The sequence below is a fragment of the Aythya ferina genome (assembly GCF_964211825.1).
Source record: "Aythya ferina genome assembly, chromosome: 2".
Classification (NCBI taxonomy): domain Eukaryota; kingdom Metazoa; phylum Chordata; class Aves; order Anseriformes; family Anatidae; genus Aythya; species Aythya ferina.
The window spans coordinates 23,863,479-23,889,942 of record NC_140297.1 but is presented as its reverse complement, the minus strand read 5'-3'; the positions used below and the strand labels follow the sequence as shown (position 1 = coordinate 23,889,942).

The 26,464-nt window shown below is 36.8% G+C and overlaps 1 protein-coding gene across 1 annotated transcript in view; it reads right to left on the bottom strand.

Annotated features, from left to right (window-relative positions):
• Window positions 1-20,069, bottom strand: part of CFAP69 (cilia and flagella associated protein 69) — a gene marked incomplete at its 5' end in the record, with an annotated part of 55,001 nt that extends 34,932 nt beyond the window's left edge. The window contains 18 exons of the mRNA XM_084509445.1: window positions 192-329; window positions 926-1,118; window positions 2,070-2,151; window positions 3,251-3,369; window positions 3,871-3,989; window positions 5,198-5,362; window positions 6,237-6,453; window positions 6,935-7,056; window positions 7,177-7,225; window positions 9,182-9,305; window positions 10,321-10,495; window positions 10,620-10,769; window positions 13,663-13,761; window positions 15,106-15,182; window positions 17,111-17,220; window positions 18,257-18,322; window positions 19,685-19,741; window positions 19,929-20,069. Coding sequence (XP_084365571.1) covers window positions 192-329; window positions 926-1,118; window positions 2,070-2,151; window positions 3,251-3,369; window positions 3,871-3,989; window positions 5,198-5,362; window positions 6,237-6,453; window positions 6,935-7,056; window positions 7,177-7,225; window positions 9,182-9,305; window positions 10,321-10,495; window positions 10,620-10,769; window positions 13,663-13,761; window positions 15,106-15,182; window positions 17,111-17,220; window positions 18,257-18,322; window positions 19,685-19,741; window positions 19,929-20,069 — 2,203 coding nt within the window. The remainder of the gene's footprint in view (window positions 1-191; window positions 330-925; window positions 1,119-2,069; window positions 2,152-3,250; window positions 3,370-3,870; window positions 3,990-5,197; window positions 5,363-6,236; window positions 6,454-6,934; window positions 7,057-7,176; window positions 7,226-9,181; window positions 9,306-10,320; window positions 10,496-10,619; window positions 10,770-13,662; window positions 13,762-15,105; window positions 15,183-17,110; window positions 17,221-18,256; window positions 18,323-19,684; window positions 19,742-19,928) is intronic.
• Between the last annotated feature and the right edge of the window lie 6,395 nt (window positions 20,070-26,464).

The following is a 26,464-nucleotide window of genomic DNA, read 5'->3' as shown; positions in this document are numbered from 1 at the left end:
AACCCCACCAAGAGAGGCTTTTAAGACCAGGATGAGCAAGCATCTATTAATAACAGAGCATTGATGATGTACCTCAAAGTTCCTTTCATCTTTATTTGTGTATGTTTTAGATAGAGACTTGACTGACTGCCAATGAATACATTCAGTTTAATGACAAATATGACACTGACAAGGCAATTCATTTGTCTTACCTAGCTTGCACAATAATAAATAAAGTTTTGCCCGTATGTTTTCTGAAATTTCCACAATGGCAAAGGTGGGAGAGTTGGCAGGCATGGGGATGACCTCTTGCTGTTTCTGGAAGCTGCCAACAATAGGTCTCTTCACATCTAATAATTTCAAAACACAAAACAAAAGCAGAAGAGCAAAGAGGCAGCATGTTCCCAAAGCTATTAAACTTACAGGAAATGCTATCTTTGTAATGAACCTTCGGCATGCAGCTATTGACATGTTCTTTTCTGTGATGCCTCCTTCAAAAGAGAGCAGTTCCATCTTACTTTATGGACACTATGGAAACCATTTCAATAGTTTGGCCAGGAGTTTGAACGTAATTTGGGCTAGGAAATATTACTTATAATGACTAAAGACCTGTGATATCACAGCACCTTCCTTGTTTATTTTTACAGTATATAACAAAACAATGTAATTTGTGAAACAAATTAAATAGCTTAGTTGTCCAGCATTAGAAAAGCAGTTCAGGTTACTAGTAATGGTTTAGTTTCCCCAGCTAATAGAGAAAATGCCATCTAGTGGCCAGACTCCAACAAAATACATAGAAAGTATTTTGGCTTTGGTGAGAACTGCAGCATAAACCTATAAATACTGTAATTTTCTTTCATTAGGATTCTGGTTACAAAAATAAATATATTTAATTTACTGTATTCAGTGAAACTGCTCATAGTTTTATATGTATCATAAAACTTACCAGCAATCCTTCCGTACCGATCACGTTTGACTCCCAGGTCCAACTCCTCCTGTCTCCATAACTGTATTAGAAGGTTAGCTGCTGTTTGATCTTTCTCCCCTCGCCAGGTACTGATGTGAAAAGTGGTTCTGGGATTGTCGCAAAATTCAACCAGGATTCCAAGAATTATATTGCACAGGTTTTTTTGCTTTAACTCGGTGAAGAGAAAAGGAAAAACATTTTAACCTGTTCACAGCACGGTATTAGTCTACCTTCCAATAAAAAAAATACAGAGAAATCCTATATGTGATCAAGTAATTAGAAGCTTTTCATTACAGATGTTTCCCAAAATAAATAAATAAATAAATAAAGATATATACATTTTAAATCTTTCAAGTTTCTGGAATCTTGCCATACAAAGTTCCATAAATTAAAGAACATGAGGGGAATGTGTGTAGGATCATGTAAGAACCATGTATCTGTGTGTAGAACTACATAATAAGCGCCTCCAGGCTCATAGGAAGGAGAATTAAAGCTTCAGGACAAGGTACTGCTAACAATATTTATTTTTATAAGAAACAGATTTAGAAGGCAGTGGCACAGAGCGTCTGTTCTATTCTGTGGTCAGATCTTTCAGCAGCAAATGAGAGTAGGAAAGGGTCTGTAGCTTTGAATTGCAAGGGCATTGGAGGCTGGCAAGAATGAGGAGGGAATGAAACCAGCAATGCACATGCTCATCTCGTGAAATTCTTGAGGTGAAATGCTTGGGCCATACGTATACCTAAATCCCACAGAAATAGCTATACATAACCTGCATGTACAAAGTGACTTTAAATATCAAAACTTTTAAAACCTTAAAGTGTATACTAACTCTGCTCTTACTAACTTTGATATGAAGAACCGAGGTGTTTTTCTAAACAGACATGTCAGTCTCCTTGTAAAAAAGAGTAAATTTAAGACTTTCTGCCAACTGCTTATTTTCAAAAAAGATACATGGAAGATCTCTCCAATCATTTCCGTGCAGATATGGCATGTGGATTACGTTCCTTTCTCATACACTGTACTTCTTGTTAGTATTATAATAGTCTTTGTACATACCATTAAAAATTCAATTTTCCAAGTTGTTTTAGTACTCTTATTTTGTTGCAACAATAAAAATACCTACTGCCAGCAAATCCAGAAGAATAAAAATGCCCTGTTGTTCAAGAAAATAATCTTCTCCAATGTAACAGCCAACGACACAGGACCTTAAATAGAAGCAATTTCAACGTGTGGAAACACTTTTATGTTTTAGAACATTCTTAAAACATCTCATTTATTTTACTGAATTGCATAAAAATATTTAGTATGCAATAAACTTCATGCCTTCAGGGAGCAGAAAAATGATTTTCATATGCCTGCACTTGTGCATTTACAAATTCCATTTTCATTTGCACTGTATCACTAAGTATAACCTACTTGGCCACACTTTCTCCTCTTGTAGTGGCACACCTTCTTTGTAGCACCCCAAGAAATTTGGCAGGTTAAGTACAACATGGATTAGAATACCAATCTGAACTAAAACTCATTCCATAAAAGATGCTGACATTTAGCTAGATCATATTGCTGGTCTGGCTCATTGCAGGGCTGCGTGAATATTTCTGCCAGCAGAATCAAGGGGGTGGGACAAGTAAGAATTTCTTTTCTCAAAAGTTTGCTTCTCCCACCTTAAAATGATCACAAAACCAGCACTAATGATGCTATTGCTTCCTTATTTCCTCATTTCATGATCATCAATGTAGAAACAAGAGGGTTTACCTGCATCACTAAGCCCAGTCTTTTCTCCCAGACAGCAATTATTTAGTTTTCTATATATTTATCAACCTGCCTTAAAACAAATTAATTTTTGTTTATCCTATTTGAGTACTAAACTATAATTTCTCTGATACCAATCTTTTAAAAAAATTCTAGACCAAAGTTGCCTGTTTAGGAACACTTTTTATGACTGCACATTTTTAAGCTAATATTGGTCTATTCTCATCTTGCTTTTACTCCTCTGAAAGTGTTTACAGACTCTAAAAATACACCTCTCTTTTAGGAAACTGCATTGAGGTGTCAGGAGGTCACATCCTGCGCAGGGAGTTCTACTGCTGTGTAGGGAATTAGGCTGTCATACTAAGCCCCTATATAGGGAATGTATGCAAAATATTCCATTTATTCTGTATTATTTTTTAATTAGTCAAACTATGATTTTTACAGTTTCTAAATATAAGGCCTATATGTGCAGAGAAAGGCTGTAGCACTGTAGGCCTAAAATATGTAAGCTACCATTTTTAAGAGTAACTGCTGCTAAAATAGTTCACTAACCACAAGCAGTCGAGTGCATTGAAAAGGAGACGATTGTGGCCTAATCCACTATATAACTTCTTTGGATCCATCTGAATGAATGGGATAAGTATATCCACTCCTTCATAGCTGAAGAGCTCCTGGTGAAAATTATTATTATTATTGTTAAAAATATCATATTAAAACAACATTTTCATTAAACTATATGTATTAAATAGCTACATGTACATATAAGAAAATCTAATTTAAAATCTAAATTTAAATTATTTATATTGTAATAAATTTGGCCCACTTGTTATAGCAGGATATATTCCTTATGATATAGATAACAGAAAGAAATTTTTAGTTCTTCCTCACCGATAACCCCATTCTTCAACATGTTTTCATATTTTCATTTTAAAAATTACATAAAATAGCAATTAAATAGGTGAGGTATTCACTAATGGATTTCTGAGTGATTTTGCATTTTAACTGTCACTATCACAGAAACCAGTTAACAGCCCTGACTTGCCAGCAAGGAATTACAAGTGCCATCTGTGTTTGAATTAAATAAATAAATAAATAAAAACACAGTACTGTTTGAATGAAAATGTACCATGTTTTGATATTTTCTGCACAGTATGAGGTAGAAGGATACAAACCTTTCTGTGGGCATCATTTTCACAGAGAGCAGACAAAATAAATAATGTATCAGCTTGGATTTCCAGTAGAATGGCATCATCACTTTCTTTAGATTTGTTTGCTGCATACTTTAGGATATCTGTAAATGAATACATTTTATATGTGTGAATGTTCTATTATGCAAGTCAGAATTCTATTATAGATGCTGATCTAAAAAAAAATAAAAAATAAAAATCAAATTTATACCAGGAGACTCTAACAGAAATCTACTTATGCTATTAAGTTTTATCTCCTATGTTTTATAATACCTTATAGAAGGTTCAGCACTCTGATGCTATAGTTTTTGCACTTTACTCTTTATGACAGTTAATGACAGCAGCTTGCACTGCCTTTTTCCTAGTACTTTCAGCCCCTTGTTCCTGTCTCTATGATGCTCCTTGTATTGTGCCAGTGCAATAGATTCAGGTAACTGATTTGAACTAAGCAACTCTTAGGAAAACGAAAAGAGCTTCTCGATCTGCTCTACTGTGCAGCCTCATAAACGTTGGTACTGTCAGTGGAAACACAGAGACATAAAATGCCACGACTGCTGAGAAAATTAGTACTGGAACCACTCCATAAAGAAGGACATTCAGACACAGATCTCCCTCAAAGTAAGAAAAGTTGTCTGAATCTGCTATGCAAGGTATATTGTTATTTTTGCTCTCACTAATATTTGTAAGTTTTCACAAGAATTCAACTGTCAGCTGAGAATACAAAATCTATTATTTCTAGGCTTTCTATTAGAACATACTCCAAATTCCAAAAGATCTTAACAATTTGTTCCTTTCAGTATAGTTCAGACTACAGGAGAATGTATTATTGTAAGATAACAACTTAAAACAGTATCAGAACCTAAAACTTATATATAACAGTAGGCATGTATTTCTGCAATTGTCTAAATTGCAGGAACAATTGTTTTGGAGTTTTATTCTGATTTTAATCTTTATAATGTTTTATATACACATAAATTTATATATATACACACACATATATATATATCAATGCACTGGCTTTGATTTTCTGTTTTTCTAAACAATAGTTGGGTAAAGTGACATAATAACAGACTTAAGTAGAACAAGACTCATGACTGGATTTCCTTGGGGCTACCACAATGAAACTATGATGTAACAAATGCAGTATAATAAAGGAAGAGATTAGGGGCAGCTTTCACTCAATTAAAAATCATATTACTTTTTTCACCAAAGGAGTAACACACTAAAAATACAGTGTAAGAAAAAACAAAAATGTTCTTAGTGTCAACAGAAATACATAATTTTAAGTACAGCAATAGAAACCATGCTTTACCCAGTAGCTGGCTAATTGCTCCCTGGTCACACAAATTAAGGTTCACAGCATCATCATAAAGGGACACAACAGATCTCAGCACTCTCAGACTGTAGCGCATTTGTGCAAGTTTGTTGCCACGACCACCTGTTCCATGGAAACTATTACCTTGACCAAAGAAAGGATCTGTGGAGCAATAACAACAAGAATTTTCTTTGGCAGACAGTGTATGTTCATAACAATAATGTTCTCAGGGAAAAAAGTACTGGCTTGCCAGTGCAAGTTAGCTAAAACAAGCAAACAAATATCTTCCCGTTAGAAAGGCTTCTTCTTTAAAATAATCTAGTAAGAAGCCATTCTATGTAAAGCCATACAATATTCATTAAGAAAGGTCTGATTTTGATTAATGTTAAAAATTATTACATTAATTTTTATTTTTTTCCTGACTTTACTAGGTCAATGAGCAGTCTCCAAAACTTAAAATATCTTCTCCAGCATTATAAATAATATCAATCTTCTTATCTCCATCACACACAAATTAAAATTTCTCTATGGCAAAAGATCGCCTACCTGCTGATGAAAATTACCCATCCCCAGAAAACCAACCCATGAAGCCTGAGTGCAGTTAGTTATCTATTTGTTTAGCTCACACTTGCAGCTGATGGCTACAAGGAAGTTTTAGTGCAGAAGCTGTCTGACTGTGTGCAGCTCTGAGTTTGAGTTAACACATACTGCCCTGCGGCAGGAATTTCTGTTTGGATTTGGTGTGACAATAAGCATACCTGATTAGCTTAATGCACATGCTGTAGAGATGTGTGGCTGCCTGCACAACTGCAGGAAGAGCAATATAGTGGTACACAGAAAATATACCAGCTTACACTTCAACAGAAGAAAAATATTACAGTAATTTTTCTAAAGGTTAGTTTCCTAAGTGATGTATGTAAAAAGGAATCATCTGAACTTCACAAGTTTTACATTTGTCCTTCCTGCCAAAGAAACTAAGTCCAGATGAGCTGTGTTTTGAGGTTACTGTGTATGAAAGCCATAAGCATCTACTGACCTTGACCCATACACCATTCTAGAAACACAAGGAGAAGGGTATTCGCTTGGCAGGACAAATATTTATCAACTAAAAAGGGAGCCACTGAAGCCAGAATAGCAATTGCATGAAGCTGTAATTCTTCATATTGGGAAGCAGACCAGTCATGAAATCCAGGCTTTTGATGTGGTTTTACATAATAAAGCAAAGCTGGCATCACATCATTTTCACTGAGAAGCTGCAGATTCAAAAGACAAAGAGATACAGCTTAAAGGCTTCACGTGTGAGTAAGGAAAATCTAAAGCGATGAGTCTACTTTATCTGTCCTACACTAAGAAATTATTTTTTATTGGGAAAAGATGTCAGGAACAGTACAGGTACAGACAAGCTCTGTTTATATTCTGCAGCATTCACAAAGTCTGTGGTTTGTAAAACTTTGTTATGTTCTACACCTGTATTTCAGTAATGCTTTGCAGTCACTCATCAGCTAGCTTTCTTAGCATGGTTTAGGTTTGTAACTTTTCAAAAGCAGAAACTGTACGTTGCTTTCAAACAGCAAAACTCGGTTTGGTACGTGTAGTATCTGGTTCTGAATTCCTGATTTAGAGAAGAACTAATTTAAAATCTTCGGGACTGTTAGATGGACAGCTAAATAGTGAATCTTTTGACTTTTTTTCTTTTTTTTGGCTTACTGTATCTTCCACTGTGTTAGAACTCACCTGTACAGCACGCGGGTCTTTAGATAAGATTCCTATAATATTAAACAACAACTTCTTCATCTCAAAGTCTTCATAAGAGAAAGTAAGTTTAAGACCTTTTAACAAGGGATTGGGAATTTTAACTGCGAAGGAAACAGTACATATGTTACAACAAAATCTCCACTAAAAGTATTATAATTCATAGAAGTAAATTCACTAGAAGTATTATAATTTCATAATAATTATGCATTATTACCTCTTACCTTCAGTATATGTTGCAAGTACTATTAACAGTGTTGTAAATCCACTTTCCTAATAGGAATTCAAAATAAATACATTAATTAAAATAAATTATAGTGAAATTAAAACTGATAATTTAATTTTAGTTTTACTTTTTCTTCAGAACAGAGTACAATGTATCCTATGGCAGACTAAACAGAATTTTATCAAAGAGGAGATCAACGATTTGGACACTGTACAATACTAAATACAGTGTTAGGGGTACAATTAATTAAATCCATGTCTCATTCAGTACAAGTCTGAACTTGTATGGGGAAGTCCCAAACACATGCATTCACTATTGTAACCTACCACACAAGAAAACAGCATTCTCAGTACTGTAAGAGTCGTGTTTTTTTTTTTTTAAATGCCTTTGTGCACATGCAAGTTTGTCCATCAGGGTGACCAGTGCATACAATCTGGTGCCTTCAGTTATGCACACTATTATATTCAACTTCAGTGCATTACAAGTAAGCATATGAAAACAGCACGTATGAGCAACTTGCATTACAAATATTATATACTAAAATGCTGCTAAGATGCATTTCAGAAAATAAAATCCTGTAATTCACAGCTCCTAGACAGCTAGGAAGACAGTTATGTCTAATAAAATTATGAATAGGACCAAGGAGAGGGCTTGTCTACACAGCACACTAGAGGCAAAAGAGCTTTATTTCTGAGGTGATTATAAGCCATACAAACATGGTTAACAGGATGCTGCTCTTCTTGAGCAACAAAATACATTAGCTTGGACTCTGCACTCTGGTAGAGCCACCACAGAGCCTTCCACCAGCTCCCAGCATGAGGAGAGCTAACAGAACACAGTACAGACATCCATGCAGAATTAAGCTGTTCTTATTGTGCAGCAGCTTCTTAAATGCATCCTGGACAAGCTGGGCTTGAATACATTCAACCTAGCTCTGGAAGTTTTTGCTTACATTGAAACAATTTTTCATCGTTGTAGTACAAGGAATTAAAATACTGTGCACTGGTTATTTTTCTTGTAGGAAAAAACACCCTGTTTCTGCAGCCAGACAATTTGAATGTTTAGATATCAGATATGTTGCTGCAATAGTATAACAGACATTTCATAATGGTTAGTGATAAAATGGAAAAAATGAATGAAGAATCTGTAATCTTAATTACAGACTATTAAATCTATTTGGTAATACAGCCAACTGGGAAACTTCTACTGAAGCTTATATATGAGTTCCCTGAAAGTAATCCATTCCTGAACAACCAATAGATCTACATAAACAGGAATTTGATTACTTAATTATTCAATACGTACATCACAACTTCATTTAAAGTTCTAAACCTCAACTGTAAAACAAGACAGTAAAAGAATATCAACAGTTATAAAAAGTCAACTTCTACATGTATGTAGATTCCTCATGAAAATTCTGGAATGCAAACACTCTATAACAAAAGAATGAGTCATCTACTTTTTAGGCAAGTCATGATAATGCATTACGGACTACATTAGGTGACCTAGTCTTAGAAGGAATTCGTGTGCCTCATTAAGTGGATCTAATTCATTCTCTTCTCAGCATCTTAGAGCTTCTGAGCTTATTTTTGAAGGACCCTTCAAAAGGTAAAGGTAAAGGTACTTCAGGTGAATTTGTGCTATTTGAATACAGCTTGTACTCTTATGTCTCCAAACAACAAATTAGATTTAGTGCAAAACTCACTGTAACAGAATGGCATATCTGAGAATCTGTATAGGAACGCAAGAGCTAATGTTGCTTTTGCACATGAACGGTGTAAGCTTAATTTCCTAGGTACCAAATAAGGTTGGTTGATGCTAGTGCTCCAAGCTAATGACATGGATTTGAAATCTCTCTGAGGTAGAATTGTAGAAAGTGGTTTCCTGCTCAGCAGACCTAAGGTTCCATTTGTGCTTAGCTCTTTCTTAACAAGGAAAAATATTAAGCACATAATATTAAAGGAAATCTTAGTAGCCTTAAAAATATAACTATGAATACTTACAATCATAGGTGCTGCAGGATTTTCAGCCACTAATGTGGCAATCACCAGGAGGTCGTTCCTTAGCTGACGATCATAATGGCGGAAACCATGTAAGAGCAAGTCTACGAATACTTCCTTCAATGCACTTAAAAGAAAGTGAAAGGTATTTTACTCTCTTCATATTCTTATTTTAGACAGCTCGAGTTCTATGGATCCTCATTCAGCATCTTACTTTTCACAGCCTTAGGGTTCAACAGCAAAAAAAATATTATGACATGGATTCTTATGTGTACTACTAGAAATTCAACTTAAGGATACATGCAAGGTGCATGTATTACCAGCCACAGCTTCTAGTGTATGTGTTATAATGAATTAATTGAAAGTAAATTAATATTTTCTCAAACAAGGAACTGGCTGCTGTTGAGTGATTATTGAGAAGAGGTGGCCTAGTACCAAGTAGTGGAAACACTCACTAAGGGAGAACCCACTACCAACCCCAGCAGATGATCAAGAACTAAGCCTTGTATTTCATAACACACACTTTCCTACTAATTTTATACTATATGTATTTCAATGGTGCAGTAATATTGACCTACTGGGCCTAACACATGAGCTTGAAAATGGTGCCATTATTTTTTCATCAAGCAGAAGTTTGGCCTATATCTCTTGCACATATGCACCACAGCACAGGTCTCTTGACCTCCCTCTTGCCCTGTAACAGAAACAACTGGTGGTAGATCACAGTGGTTTATGGAATAAAGTCAGGTTTGACAATGAAATACTTTCAGAGTTTACTGGATGGGCTTTCAAAAGGACTCTGACCACAAAGTTTGTAAGCTACCCAGCAGGCACTTCTCCTATCATATATAATTTCCTGGCGTTTCATAGGCAACAGTGTTATCTAACTTAGTGAAACAGAAACAGATGCTTGAGGGGTCTAAATCATGTGCTGCTCGGCTATAATGACTGATTCTGCAGTACTTTAATTTTGGAGAAGCAGATGTGCAACACTGAAAACTTAATGAGGACTTAATGGCAGACCTTCACTCCCCTTTTGTATTTTCTCTCAATTTATTTAAAACAAAATACAACACAACAGAAACGATTTGGTTGTCTCCAAAAACAAAATACTAATTCATAAAATGCTTCAATGTACTTACTGTACACATTCCAAGCTACTGAGCTGATTAACGACTTCTTTTGAGGTGTTTTCTAACAGGTTCCATAGGATTTCTGATGAGCGGAACACCAGCTGTCCTGAGGGATCAACGTCATTTAGATACAAGCAGAGTCTGCTGGCTGCTTGGGCCTTCAACATGTGTCTGCAATTTACTCCTGAAATCATGAAAATCTGAATAATTAATTCTATGTAGGTTACCAATTGTTTTAGGTATGTTCAGAGAACAAATGATTTAAGATTAGAGGTAGTGAGATTGTTGAAAGAACTGTTTGTACTAACCAGAGCTGGAGAGATGCTGGAGAGCTTTGAGAACCCACAACTTCTCAGTAAGTTCATTTTCAACTATTGCTAGAGATAAAACAAAAGTTTCTGCTAATCCTCCTAATTCAGCCATCTCAATCTTATAGTTTGCGCTTGTTGGCTGGTAACCTGCACATAGAAGAGCTTTAGTTATAATGCAGTAAATTCTGAATTTTGGTTACTCATAAATTTGTTATCAAAAAAGATTAAGATGGGGGTACCATATTTCCTTAAATTTAAAACCAATGGAAAAAAAAAATCTAATAAACAGGAGCTACTTTTCTTATATAGGAGTATTAATAGTGCCTAAGCCGTATCCAATAGACTTACCCCTCTGGAAGACTAAAATGCTATACAAACACATAGATTGCTTTCTAGAATTAGCAAAGTGAAAGTGAAGTAGGCATACTTCACTAAGTGAAATTCCTTATTCAGGTCATGCAATGTGCAGGACCTAGTTATTTCCCATAGCCTATTCACTAGAGAATTAATGCTTTCTATTATGATGTTACTTAAAATACATGGATCCAACCTTTGATTTAAAAGCCTGAATTTCTGATGCATCCCTGTTTTGACATTTTGTCCATGCAAATGCAAATCCATATTTCATTACTAAATTATGGAGGAAGGCAAAGCATCAAGAAAATAAATTTATATATGCTAACTTCTGAATGTAAAGTTTATCTTAAATAGCTTATATAAATAGCAGATGATAAGAAATGTAGAACTGATAAATGCAAATAATGCACGTGATGAAAGGCAGTTTTAATTAAGCATAAGCTCTCATGGGTTCTAAATTGGTATAATTTTACAGGTAATAAAACTTTGTGGACTGCTCTAGGAAATCATCATCTCAGTTTCTGGGGGATGGTAAAAAGATCAAAGGAAATATTAAGAATTGTTAAAGAGTACAGCAAATAAAACAGAATAGCACTGAGACAGTGCCTGGCATGCCAGTATCTAGTAGACTTAGCAATTCCAGCCTCCCACATCTCAAAAGACAGAGCAGACCTTTAAAAAAAAACAACTACAGGTAGCAAGTTTTTGCTACAAGTACTAATAGAAGCTTTGAAAAGCTTACAAGAAAAGCTAACGAGTTCAAACTGATCTGGCTTCTAGACCTGGAAAAGAGGTGATTAAGAGAGGATAGGAGAGACATAAAATGAAAAATGGCACAAAGAAGATTAATAAAGAATATTTTTTTCCTGTTGCTTACAAGATGAATAGCAGATAATATCGTTCAAAATCAACAGATTTAAGACAAATAGAAAGAAAGTATTTTCCAATTGCTAAAACAACTTTTTCACAACTGTATGAATAGTGGAAATGTAAATAGATACGAAAACAGTTAGAAAATCTCACAGAAGAGGTGAGATCAAGGTGTATTAAGAATAAAACCCATCAAGGTTAAGAATAAAAGAAAAAATAAAAGAAATCCTAATTTAGGAATCCTCTAAAACAGAGGCTTTGAAAATGGGACAATATACTGTGAGAAAATATCATGGTGTGTTTGCTTGCATTCTTCTTATATTCTGATCACCTGCTCTGTCATATCCTACGTTTATTTACCTTCACATGGTCATTCTTATGTTCCTATTCTACACTCATGGTTTCCAGCAAAACAACAACTTTATATGATTTATTAGAATTCTTCTGTGGTTACTATTTTTAAACACCTTATGTGACTCCTTTATTCCAAGCAATCCTGGGTCCCATGGTGAGCTCTTGTAATGGTGAAACTGCCTGTAATAACTCAGACCCTGTGAATGACTGCGAAATCAGCCCTCAGAGGTGCAAAATACCAAGGAAAGTAATAACTATTTGAGTTGTAGGCTTCCCAGATGCTTGAAGTTAAGAAGGTGATTTGGATTTGGCTGCATCAGACCCAAACGCTCAGCATCTTACAGGACCAAACTTTGGCATGATTTCAAATATACTTAGAGATGAAGAATTTCATAAAAAAAAAAAAAAAAAAAAAAAATCAGACTGAGATATATACACATATTTGATTATTATTTTTGAGATAGCACGTCCTGTTTTCTAAATCTGCAGAATAACATCTCTCAGTATTTAATATTCAATTACATTGTTGGAATGATTTACAGATATATACAACTAAATGCACACGTAAGTGCTTGTAGAACTTGGAGTCCCTCTTGTAAGGGAAAACCAGGTCTATATGTTTTTGTATTTCCAGAATCTTGTGAGGGCTGTTGTAGAAGCAGCTTCTTTAGGATTCCCAAAATAAATAAAAACTAGCAAGAGGGCACAGGAGCTAATGCCACACTGTAGGAACACAGCAAGGGAGCATATTAAAGTCCAGCATGCTACCTCAGCTGCGCTCTGAATCCACACTGTGCCAAAGCTCAACTGTAGCTTGGCTGTCTATAAGCCTAGTATTGTCTTGCAGCATGTGATTTTGTGCCCCTCTAAGAGGAATAAATACTAGTGGATTCTGATGAGAGTTTGCACGCCTTTCCATAGTATCACAGGATCGTGCTTGAGCTCATCTGCCCACATCATCAGTTTCTTTCTCCAAAGATACGTCCCATAATTTATTCAGAGCCTATGCTCAAATGTTTCCATATAACATGAATATGATCAAATTTAGATGGGTGCAGATCACCTCAAAGGCAACATGAGTGAAACCAGAGCTGTTACTCTCCAGGCTACACACACATGATTGAAAATTATATTTCCTTTCTTTTAACTCTGATCCTAATTACTCTTTCTTCCTCCATTAGCCATGTTTCAGAGAACCTGTGACTGCTTCACGTTTTCTGGATACTATTTAATCCTAGTCCCATAAGTACAATTAATTCATTGCACTTTGATAAATAATTTCAGATTTTGAGTGCTTATGTGTATAAAACTATGAATTGTACACCTACCAATGTATTTAATATTTGAGATACAGTACCTATAGTTATACAGAAAAAATCATCCAATTTAAAAAGCCATTTCAAACTAGTCAGGATTATTAAACAGATTTCTTCTGACACTTATAAATACTGTGCTTTACCTGAGAGTAGTTTTCTCGGTAGCTCCGCCTTATAAAAGCTAATTATACACTTACAGATTTGTATTCTAACTTGAGAGCTTGGCACCCTCATCAGATAACCTATCAGAAACAGAAAAAAAAAATAATTTACAAAGTTTACAATTGTTTTAGAAATTCATCTTAACACTTGTATTACAGTACTTAGTGTCTCCTTTGGTCATACCCCCTTACAAATCTTTCCACATCATGAGAAGTTTGATTATAAAACACTCCAGGGACAAGGACTATAACAATCAATAGGACAAAGTGGTCTCGGAGTAGCAGCAAACAGTTTATCAAAAAGTGACCTCCTCTGCTTTATGTCTACAGATTCTTATAGGAGACTGGATGTTATTCCAGAAGGTACTCTCAGCACTAAGCTACTACACGAGGCTGCTGTCATCATAACGATGTCAGGCACTCTTCTTCTAGCAGACATGATATGACAAAATGGGAGCATGGAAAGAATTCCTTTTCCACAAGATAAGAAGAGAGCCTTTGAGACCTACCAGGGCCTAGCATGGATAATATAAATGATCTTTCTGACTGTAATGTCTTTTTGGACAGGCTACAGAGAATCTGGAACTAGCAGAAACTGAGAAGCCATTCTGCCACCCGTGCCTGTGAAAATAAAGACTTTTAAGAATTACTTTTTTCTCACCCATTTCAGGGATAGTATTTTTCCACTTGTGACAGGCTGATTGCGTTACGTCTCTATTTAAATCTTTCCAACAAGTTAGCTAACAGATCACTGGTACTCCATTCTCTATCCTTCTTGACCTATAGCACTTGCAGCATTTTCTTTGAAAATTAAAAATACCACATTCAAAGTCATAAGATATTTTGCTACTACAACATCCAGTGACACTGGGACACCGTTTGCTCAAAAGCTCTCTTAAAATGGATTCCTGAGTAACAGAAGACGATGGCTCAGATGCAAGATGCTCCTAGAAAGGCATGGCACTACGCTGACTTGCTGTATTTTGCCTTTGTAAGTGATAAATCTCAGGCTTTTAGATGTTGAAGCTTGGAGTCAAGAGTTATAATTTTCTCACTTGTTTCTTCCATTTGGATTCAAAGAAGCATGAAGGAAGTGTATTCCCCTTATCCCAGTGTTTATAGCAATACACACATTTCTCAGAGTGAAATGAAATCAAACAGGATACACACAGGTTTAGTTCTTCAGCTGTACTGTTAAAACTATCTCTCATAGCTACTGACACTGGCAAACAGGTAACTTTGCTAGCTAAGCTCTGGGTGAGCTGCACAGCAAAATAAGAACAGGTTCTAAATGCTAAAAAGTACCAAGTAATTGAAAGAAATTACTTGCACTTACTAGGGAAATAACAAACAATTAAAATTGTGATAAAGATACAGTTAATTTTATCACATTGATGGCATTGTGGCATCTCGGTATACACTCACCAAGTTGTGCAATGGATTTTGAAACTGTCACAGAATAGCTTACTTCATCTGATAATTTCTTTTTTTGAAATGGTAACCTACAAAAAAACATTAAAATAATACTTGAAACACTACAGAAGAATACTCTCTCCAATAATGCACCAGAAAAGCTCAACAGATTTTCTGTTCTGCCTTTACATATATATATATATTTGCAAATAAAGACTTTTCCCAGGGAAAATACATCTTTGCAATGTTGATTCTACAACATTGAAAGTTCAGTTCCATAATCTGGCAGTTACATTTTGGCAAATAGAGAAGTTGTCTGTGAGTATGTACTATAATTCATGTTCTGTACAATAAGAAAAACTCTGAACAAGCAAATGTCATTTCAGTGTGGAGGATGGACTCCTAGAACCGAGGCACTATCATGTTATTCCAGAGTCTCACTGTGAATAGACATGTGCAGAGATGGAAAAAAGGATCAAATCCCTGAACAAGATCTCTAGAAATGGATGAAAATAAAACCAATGAACAGACTCCAAATAGTCCAATTACGCATGCATTTTTAAAAACAGGATATTAAGAAATATCCAATAACATTTGCAAAACATTCAGATACGGCATAAACATGTAAGTACTAAAAATTCTCTAACAGTAAACATTGCCATGTTATGCTAAGGTCTCTGCTGCTCATAGTGCAGAAACAGCTTTCCGGTTGGTTTACCTCTGTAAACACAGCCAGAGAAAAAGAAAGGAGAGATCAAATAATGGAATAAAAAGGGAAAACAAAAAAAGAAACAGACACTGAAAAAAAGTGGGAAGAAGACAGCAAACAGCAGTAGTTACGAAAGAGTGGAAAATTCTACTATGTGACTTCTAGTATCTGAAAGGAATTTTTAAATAACAGCCCTTCCTTCTAGTTACAGGCTTCTCTTTGTCATATGAAATAGTAGTGAATGGTAGGAGAATTTCCATAATATAAAAATTAAAGCTAAACCCAAGGGCACAAACTTCCAAAATATATTTATTGCATAAACCAAAATTGCTGAACCACTATGCAAGTACTACTTTTATTGACTTTATATCCCCATTCTCAGTTTTGTCATGTTTCTGCCACACAGAAGAAAATCAAACTTCATAAGGTACTTTCTCATTCTCCACTGTGTGGCAGCAAAGGAAAGCAGTATAACTGCTCTAGAAAGTAAAATATTCAGCTCAGAAGTTGTATGTTTATTAAAACCAACTGCTGAAATGAAGCAATGTAAAATCCTATTTGAATACTCGGCTTAGAAATTTACTGTCTGGCATAATTTTTCTCTTCCTTGTTCTCACCAATTATAATTAAATACACAAGTAACCGTAGCTACAAAAATCCCGTAAGTGGCTTTATTAAGCTCTTCAGAAGAAGAAAACCATGGGCAAGTACGTGTAACACTTGAATTCTATTCTACAAATAATTTAAAGTACAGTATGTCAATGCAAAAAAAAAAAAAAAAGCAAAAAAAAAAAATGCAATACATTTGTAAAGCAATTATAAATCCCAAATCCTCCAACTATTATGATTCTTTTTCTTCTCCAATATGGCTTGTCATTTCATAAAGTTTACCTTCAGGTGAAGTGTCAATATTTTAAACTCACTTAGAAAGCTTGTTTGAAACAGCAACACACCTCAGCAAGACTTAACAGCTGAATCTCTTGGGGCCAGCAGTCCCTGAACGAGTTACTCTAGGCAATGAGACACCTTGGGGAATCTTGCTTCCAGCACACTGGAGCCAATTATAATACAGTTTTTCATGATGTAATACATGGCTGCACAGATACTCAATTCCTAAATTGGATCCTTCATGCCAACAGAAATTGGACTCAAGGTAACAGTTCATAATAAGGAAGGATGACACAACTGATGCCTTGCAGATAAAGATGCCTTCTATATAGGTGCCATACAGTGAGTTGCCTTAGAAAATGTACGAACATGTTAATTAATAGTGTTTGAGATCTCTAAAAGAAGGGCTTAAATACTTACCCACATAGTTTAATAAGTTCACATACAGGCTCGATGAAAGCTTCTTGTTCATTTACTTTTTCTGCACACAGGTTAAGAATGTCAATTATTTGTGCTAAATCCTTAAGGGGCTTTTAATTTAAAGTTAAGGAAATCAGATTGCATTGCTATAAATTAGAAGAAAACCTTGAAAACTGTAGTTATCATTCTCCAAAGATACAACCAAGGACAATGCTGTCAAAGTCAGATGACTAAAATGAAGCATACGAATCTATACTTAGGCCTTCAGAAGCAAACTTACTTTTAAGGAAGCAGAACTCTTGCAGCTCTTATTTAGCTTTCTCATCAGCTGAACTCACTGGTGGTTCAGCACTGAGTACCAAAAAAATAAGGGATGGAAAGCTTTTATATCACAGTGACAGATTTACCTTTCTAAATTCTATCTGAAACAGCCCTGAGGCATTTAAATCCTAAGTGGCTAAATTGGGGTACTAAAGATTGAAAGTTTGGATCTGAACACATATAATCTAATTTAGAGGCACAAGATTGAAACTAACTGGTCACTGAGACTTCCAAGTTACTACCAATGCACTTACTCAAGGAAACTGTCTTTAAGAGCTTAGCCACAGCTCAACTGAGAAGAAATGTGATAGCTTAAATCACTATGACAATTAATTGAAATGTATGAAATTAATCACTCTTTCCACATGCCTACGTTTTCCCTAGTACTTCTCATTACTTCTTTCAATTTTACTGTAAATACAAAAATGTTTCAGGTAAAATACCCTTTGTTTTTCTTTAGAACATCTACTCACTGGAAGTCAATGCTATTTCATTTTCTACTTCTTAAGAAATTAAAATTATTATGCATGTCTGTTCTGAGTTGAAAGTACACTAATTATGTTTTGAACACCTCCAACCACAGTACAGGTGAGATCCCTCTATTTAATTTTGTAGCAAATCAATCTGGAAGCCAAGAATCTCGCTAACCTAACAACCTCAGCTATGAGTGCATAAGAAGGTCAATAATGAGAACACGTGGACTATCACTGCTCTCCATGTGGAAGCATAGCAGACCTAAAAGTGGTTTGCTGAAAAGTCAAAATATTATCATTCATAACAATAACACACCACAACTTTAGAATTCTACCGTGTCAAAAAGGATACAAGCCCATTTTCAAAACGTTTGACTACCTTCTTGAGAACTTTCAACTGTTTTTCTTCCAAATTGCTCTTAAATACGAAAACAGAAAGCAGATTTTAATTGCAGTTTGCTTTAGAACATGAAATGATTATATTAGTCCCCTTTTAAGTTTTAATGAAAGTAGAAATCAGATTAAAAAGTCACAAGACACAAATGAAATTCTGAAAGTGCTTTGCAGGAGGATTAGCCCCTTGATCAAGCCACAAGAGTGCAGTACTTAGAAATGTAACTAAAGAGACTTTTGAAAACTGCATCTTTTGTTCAAATGTGTGAGCTCTTTCTACTAAATTCTTTGGGTTTCCATGAGAACTTGCTAAGAAAATCAAACCTATGTTACACATGACATAAATGTGTAAAAATGTAGATCTGAGGTTATTAGAGTGAAGCTCTACAACCACTAGGAAAGAGTCTGCAAAACAACTGACATAAGGATATGGCAGGGTGTGCCAAGGGTATCTGTGTTCATTCCAGCTCTCCCAAGCACCTCCACACTGGGCAAGAGCACTGCAAATTGAGGCAGGCCAGAAAGTTGTTTCAGGAATCTACAAGCCCAGAATCCTGAGGGCATTTCATCAGATACTCTATGCTGTCTAGAGGAGCAATAAACAATATCATGCAGAGTATTTTTCTTCAGTCTGTAAACTTATTCTGAGTGTTCCTTATTCAGAAGGAATAAAAAAAGAAAAAAGACATGAACTAGTTCTCTATTTCTCTGCAGGACAAAATACTAGAAGGTGGTATGTTTAAACAATTCCTAAGAATATAAATTATTAAGTTTCTAGATCAAAAGTGACTAATGGCTTAGTGAATTTAGTCTGCCAAATCTTCTTGTGGAGACAAACACCAGTCTGTGGAAGCCCATGAGATACTGCTCTCCTGTGTGGCTAGGAAGTCGTATTTGTTCTTGAATGCTGAACATTGTATAGTTATCCTTCCTTTAAAATCATCTCCCTGGAGAAGTGTTAGCAGTTAACTTGGGCAATTTGATAAATTCCTGTCATACTTTGAATAAGTCTGTATGTATTTCCATTTTTCAGCTGTGGGTTTCAGCACTATAAAACTCCCAGATTAGCAAGATTGCACATCTAGTTTATAAATGCACACACTTTTGTCTTGTCTTGGAAAAGTACCCATGTGAGGACATACGGGGATATTTAACAAAACAAACAAAAACACCCACAAAACTCAATTCATAGACGTCATTTCCTATTAAAGAGGGCATCTTTTTTAAAAAGCGTTCAAAGACTAGTACAAATACTTCAGCTTTGTGCTTTGGAGCTGCAGCCACCAGTGGCAGCTGGTTTTATTTGGGATAGATACAACTGCAATTGTGTTTGTTTGTTTTGAGCCCATTACAGCTGGTGAAACAGAAATAACGAGGTCTCACTTACGGAGTCAGAATCTCCAAGTAGCCTGATGGCATGATTCAGATCCGCTGACCGCGTCTCCTAGAAAACAGCCACGCTTTTTAACATCGTTAGACTCACCTTAAAAAGTGCTTAAACCTTAAAACCTGCGAGTGCCACGCTGATGCAACAGGGAACGCCCCAAGGCCGGGCAGAGCCCGTCTGCCTGCAGCGCCCAGCCCCAGCCCCAGCCCGGGCCGCCATGAGGGCAGCGCGCCCGGGGGCTCACCTGGCTGGCTCCGCCGTCCGGGGCTCCCTGGCGCCGCTCCCCGCCGCAGCGAGAGGGGCCGAGGGCCGGCGACAGCGCTGGGGAGCGGGCCGGGGAGCGGGACAGCGCCCGTGAGGCGGGGGGCTCGGCCAGGGAGGACATGGAGGACGCGGAGCCCGGCTGCCGCCGCCCGCCCGCGGCACCGGCGCTGTTGCCATGGGAGCGGGGCGGCACCGCCTGCCCGAGCCCAGGCCCGTGGGGGCCCGGCCGGTGGGCGACCCACGCCGGGCTGGGGCTGGGGCTGGAGCACCTCGGGGCTCCGGCAGCCTGCAGCGGGAAGCGGGACCCGCTCTGGGGACAGCCCGGCTGCTGAGTGCCCTGTGGTGCACCCGCCGGTGCTGCCACTCCTCCGGTGCTGGCACCAGTGGTGCTACCACCCCACCGCTAGTGCCATTCCTGAGCCTGCTCTAGACCGCGAGAAAACCATTTCCCCGTCCATACACAATGCAGAGACTCTTGCTGGGCAGCTGGAGGGAAGCGGCTGGCAGATCCCCAGTTTTTGGTCATGACACATTTCACGATGAGACACCTCTGTAGATAAACTGTGGCTCTGGGGAAGCCACACTCTAGAGAAAAGGGGGAAAAGACTCTTTTTATCTGCATAGACCGGTACAAAACATGGGTGACTAATGCCTGGAAAGTAATAAAAGAAGGGACAGAAGCGTAAGTGGACAGAAGCATAAACATAATGTTACAATATTTTCAACTTGCTCATAGCTTCCATGGGATATGCGTACCCCATGAAACAGGTGTGTGTGTACCCCATGAAACAGGCATGTGTTAGTGCTCTGAGATGCTCTCTCTCAAATGGGAGCATGGCAGAGCCCACCAACTCCAACCTGTCTGGGATTGCTCTGTCCTTCACACTGGGCTGATACACCTGGAGGAGGAGAGCTGTGTATCCCCAGATAGTAACAGCAAAAGGCAACGGCCTCGTACTGGGTGTCCTCACAGGTGTTCTGGTAGATTCCCAGTTCAGCTGCTCTTGGTAGGATTTGGGCATTTCTTTGGAGAATTTCATATTAATTAATGTGAATTTTAATTAATTAATATAAGAAGGATGTGGACCTGTTTGAGTGAATACAGAGGAGGGCCATGAAGATGATCAGAGGGCTGGAGCACCTCCTATGAATACAGGCCAAGGGTGCTGGGGTTGTTCAGCCTGGAGAAGAGAAGGCTCCGGGGAGACCTTACAGCGGCCTGCCAGTACCTAAATGGGGACCTACAGCAAAGCTGGGGAGGGACTCTTTGTCAGGGGGTGTGGTGACAGAACAAGGGATTATGGCTTTAAGGTAAAAGACGTTAGATTTAGATTAGATATTAGGAAGAAATTCTTCACTCAGAGGGTGGTGAGGCCCTGGCACAGGCTGCCCAGAGAAGCTGTGGCTGCCCCATCCCTGGAGGTGTTCAAGGCCAGGCTGGATGGGGCTTTGGGCAACCTGGTCTGGTGGGAGGTGTCCCTGCCCATGGCAGGGGGTTGGAACTGGGTGATCTTCTGAGTGACAGAATGGTACCTGAATTTGAAAAATGCTCTGACCACTTTGGTGTTGGCATCCTTAACCTTCTGAGTCACATTCATAGAAACACAGGTGATACAAAGGCAGGACCTGTAGTACACTATAGTGCATTCACCTAATGTGACAACCAGTCCCGGAGCTACCGGCTGATGTTTTTCATTCATCCATGTACATGTATCTTTATTCCTTTATCCATTTTACTATCTGCCTTCCATGTTCTTTTTAAATACTTGTTTGAGTATATTTTCAGACACAGTGTTTGTAGAGGTTTGTTTATTATTTGAGAATAATCATAATGATAATGCTTAGAGGTTTGCAAGCAGTTAGTGCTGAACAAACTGATTTACTTTTTTTTTGCTTCATGCCCAGATACTTGCTGATGTTGTATACATTAAACCAGTTTTCAAGCTCATGAATTTTAAGCTCATAAAATTTACATCTATTGTGGCTCAAGTAATTTTAAGCTGTTGCTTGTGTTTTGATTGACAAATGTCATTCAAAACTTGTATACAGAATGTATCTGAACATCTAAATTGGGCAACATAGTCTGTAAATTATAAGCTTAGGTCACATCCCATTTGTTGCCTGAGTGTTCCAAAGATCATACTGCAAAGGTTCATTTGCTCACCGTGCACCTTCTTCATAAATGAAGCTTTTAGAAATTTGTGTGGCAGCTACACTGTGCAAGTTTGACTACAGGGATTCTGCTGCCCTTGGCAAACTGGCAAACGTCCATCCTCAAAAAGCTGCAGTCAACTGTGAAAATATTTACTTAAGTTTTCTGCCCCAAACAACTGGTTTATATTGTTTCTTATCACACCTACCTCTTCCACCGGGAACAAATAATATTTAAGACATGAAGGCTGTATTACCTTACCTCTGAGAATATTATTTCACAAATATTAGCTGCTAAGCCCTACAAATGCTAACAAATATATTTTAAAAGTAGACTTGATGTAGAGATTTCCGTTTTAACTGAAGACAGATTCTTTTGTTGTGAAGACACCTTTCGGTAAATTTTAATTCTTGAGGTAATGTTGAATTACATAAAACTACAGGACTGTGTAGTCAAACACGTAGGGCACAGCCGTGCATTGGAAGATCAAGGTTCAGTATCTAGGTCTGCCATTAATCTCCTGCTGACTTTGCTGAGTGTTCTTCTCCTACTCTTCATTTGCTGTTTTACAAATTAGGTGTGGGTTTGCTGTGTGGGTCTTCTGCCCTAGCCAAACCTTTGCTTGGCTGTACTGAATGTGTACATTTTTCAAAGCCATCTATACTGTATCAAGTACGACACTAAGCTCCTTACAGTACAGAAATCAGTCTGCTGACTACTTGACTTCTTTTTCAGTCTTATTTCTTGTTTTGGTCAGTAGGATGGGGAAAAAGAAGGGGGCACACAGGAATGGGAAAATGTGGTACTGTACTTCCTGATCTCCTGTGTTTGATAACCATCAGAGAAAAAAAAAAAAAAAGCTGAAAATCAATTGGCAGCACTCAACCTTAAACCTGTGAAATCAACAGAACTTTCAACAACTGGATTTACCTGCTTATACCATGACAATGCAGTGCTTAGGTCACTGTGTGCTAGGGATTTGACAGGGACTTTCATGCTGATTTTTGTTGTTAAAAGGAAGCACAGTAAGTCACAGCAGACAGAACTTATTTTTTTTCTACAGTACCAGTTGGACAAAAGCTGGGGTTCCCAGTTGCTAATATAGTTATCAACACGGTAAAACAAGCACTGTGATGTACAGAAACAAGGCAAAGATTTAAAGAATCTAAGAAAAGACAGATTTCAAGGACCAAAAAGTTATTGTTATGACATGCATAGCAAAAATATAAAATATTTTTAATTTAAAACATATCTAAATTCCATTGCTTCTAGGGAGTGTCTTTGTCCAGGGATCTGGGAAAGCTATGTAACTTAATACGAAATACATGTAAATGTGAATTCTGCTTCTGCACTCTTCACTGACTTCTGCATCTCAACTGAATTCAGAATGGTTTATGTTGCTGTTTATGTTAAGCAGAGTTTCACCTTGTGTGTATCCTTTTCCTCTTTCCTCTTGTGTTGGCATAAGCCTTTTTGGAAAAAAAAAAAAAAGGCATATACTTTCAAAGTGAAGGACTGCAAAGTGCTTCACCCGTTTTTCTCATTTTAGCAGTAAAGCTTTCACAAACAGTAAGGCATAACCAAACAGGAAGAATGGCTCCACCTTACTTGTGCCCAGCAGTCTCCCTTTTGCCACAGATGTTGCTTGAATGACTAGTGGATTAATACTTACTGGTAGTAGTACTGCAGTATCTACTTTGGGTTCTGAAAACACGGAGAGTACATTACAATGAAATACGGGAAACAATTCTCCAGTTTATTTCTGTGAATCTGCTCTTCTGATTTTTTTTTTTTATGAACTCGCATTGAAGTTCTGCATCTCAGGGAAAATGTTAATCAGAGTACATGTGTTATAAAGAAAAGCAAAGTGAAGTCTATTATGCATAAGCACAGAAGAAAAAGCCACATACCTGACATTGACTTTTTATTGATTTTTTGTGAAAAACAGAGTCTATGGAAAAATAGGTAAAAGCATTACTAATAATTTATAATAGCCCTGTTCAGAGAGACAGCACAAACAAATTGACAAATGACTACAAACAGAATACCAGGAAAAGACTGCATATATGGAAGACAAACTATGTTCACTGCAAGACACTGCCAGCAAGGCATGAAAAACAATATACAATGACAAGTTGTTCAAGTCAGTTCAATGTGTTACTTGTTTTAAAGACTGCAATCTAGTTAATTCAAGCAGTATCATATAACGATACAGTATCAGTACTGCAACTTTACTTATTACATTTATAGAAAATACTACAGGATGAACATCCAAGAAATCAAAAATGTGTGCATTAGGAGACGTATATCTGAAAGGAACTACTACCACTGCATATTGCTACCATTGAAAATATACTTCAAACTCAATCTATCTAATCTTTATGCATTTATATATAACTTTGATTTTATCACATTCAGAGGAAAGCTGTTTCCTAGCTATAGTCGTATGTGAAATTTATATCCACTTGGGAACTCATTGCCTTATATTAAACAGTAATTTTTCTTAGTGCAAGTTGGGCAGCATGTATAGCTAATTACATACATAGACACACAATATTTTATAGCCAATTAATGCTAAGTAAAAATGCAAATGTCCCTTCTCGTGTTGGCACATCATATTATGCACAATGTTAGAACAAAACGTTAAATGTGGCACCAATTCACAATAACCATTACCGCAAGCTAGATAAGCAAAGGACTTGCAAAATGGAATTTCAAAATAATTAATCTCTGAATAATTCAAGAACATGAGGACGTAATTAACTTGTACATAGTTGCCACCATTAATAGAATTGTAAAATAAAATTAAAGACAAATACGGAATCTGGAATGGAACTGTATTTCAAACAGCGTTAAGAAGAAATACCTTCACATCCACGGAAAACAAATAACTTGTTGCTAAATACACAGAGGTTTCTAATTTCTAATATGTGTAAAGTTCTGCACTATATACCAAGCACTATTTTGCTTTTATGTAACAGTAATAGAGAGAAGTGAAGGTTGTTTTCACATTAGGCAGGACATCCCCACAATCAGTAAACACTTTATATAACTTTACCAAAAAATATACATAGCAAGCTATTCCTCAAAATACATATTTATTCTCCTAAATAACTAAAAAATCTAAATTAATGTATTTTCATATATTTAGGCAATTGAAACCAAACTTTTAGCCTCAGGTCTCACTCCCATGAGAAGTCCTTATTCAGGTTCTCCTATAGAAACCAATGGGTTTGATCACATGAATAAAGATTCCTTATGTGACTAAACATATACATGGTATGATACAGAATGTGTAATAAATGCATGAGTGTCATTTTATTTTCAGACTTACAGTGTCTTGTTAGAGTGAATTGGTCCTTAAAATAAAGCACACTACATGAGATTAAACAAGTCATCTTATCATTCCAGTTAGAAGTAAATACATGGCCTAACTGGAAACCATACATTATTTAATAGCACAAATATTTCACAAAATGTATTCATATATTTTATCTAAAAATATCATATGTTTATTAATACTTCAGTATTTCAACTTTTCAAGTAACTTATAAAATTAAACCACATTTTTGACTTTCAATACACGCAGTCTGAGGAATAAACAACACACCACTATTCCCGCCGGACACCTTTGGCAGTTCAAAATTTAACAGTTTAACATTCTTGAAGAAGTTTAATGATGAAATAACTTTGCATAGGAAGAGGGCAAATACATTTCTGTATACACCACGAGTGGCTGCATGATACATTACAATGCATGGACTTAGAAAGTAATGCTCAAATAGTACAGCATCTTTCTTCTGCAACACTATCGCTGTTGCATCAAACAAGAATTAGGTAATTATAGGCAAGATGAATGTTAATTACATAAGTTGAATTAATATAAAAATAATAGCAGCATACATAATGATGAAATGTAATCAGCTTGTCAACAGCAATGGTTTCCACCCTAAATTTGTTCATAGGTATGAAATTCTGCTTTCAGTTACACTGTCCAATTCCCGTAGTTTTAATGAGGTTTCATGCACAGGCACCATTCTGGGGCAGAACGCAGCACGGAATTTATCTCATTAAAATACTCCAAGACTTTGTGTATTTTAATATTATTCACACGCTGTTTTCTCTAGCATGAAATTAATATCAAGGACTTGAAATAGTTTTACACAAACAATACCACGGGTGTGAAGATTAAATCCTTTCCAGACAGCTCACAAGCAAATATTCCTGCAAACACCTATGTGTGTGACTTAGTATAACCACGAGAATAGCTGTATCAGTGGAACTATTTATGCTAATTCTTTAATTAATTTTATTTAAAGAACTGGAGCACAAATGCCTAAGCTTTGTGTAGTTTCTGTCAGAAA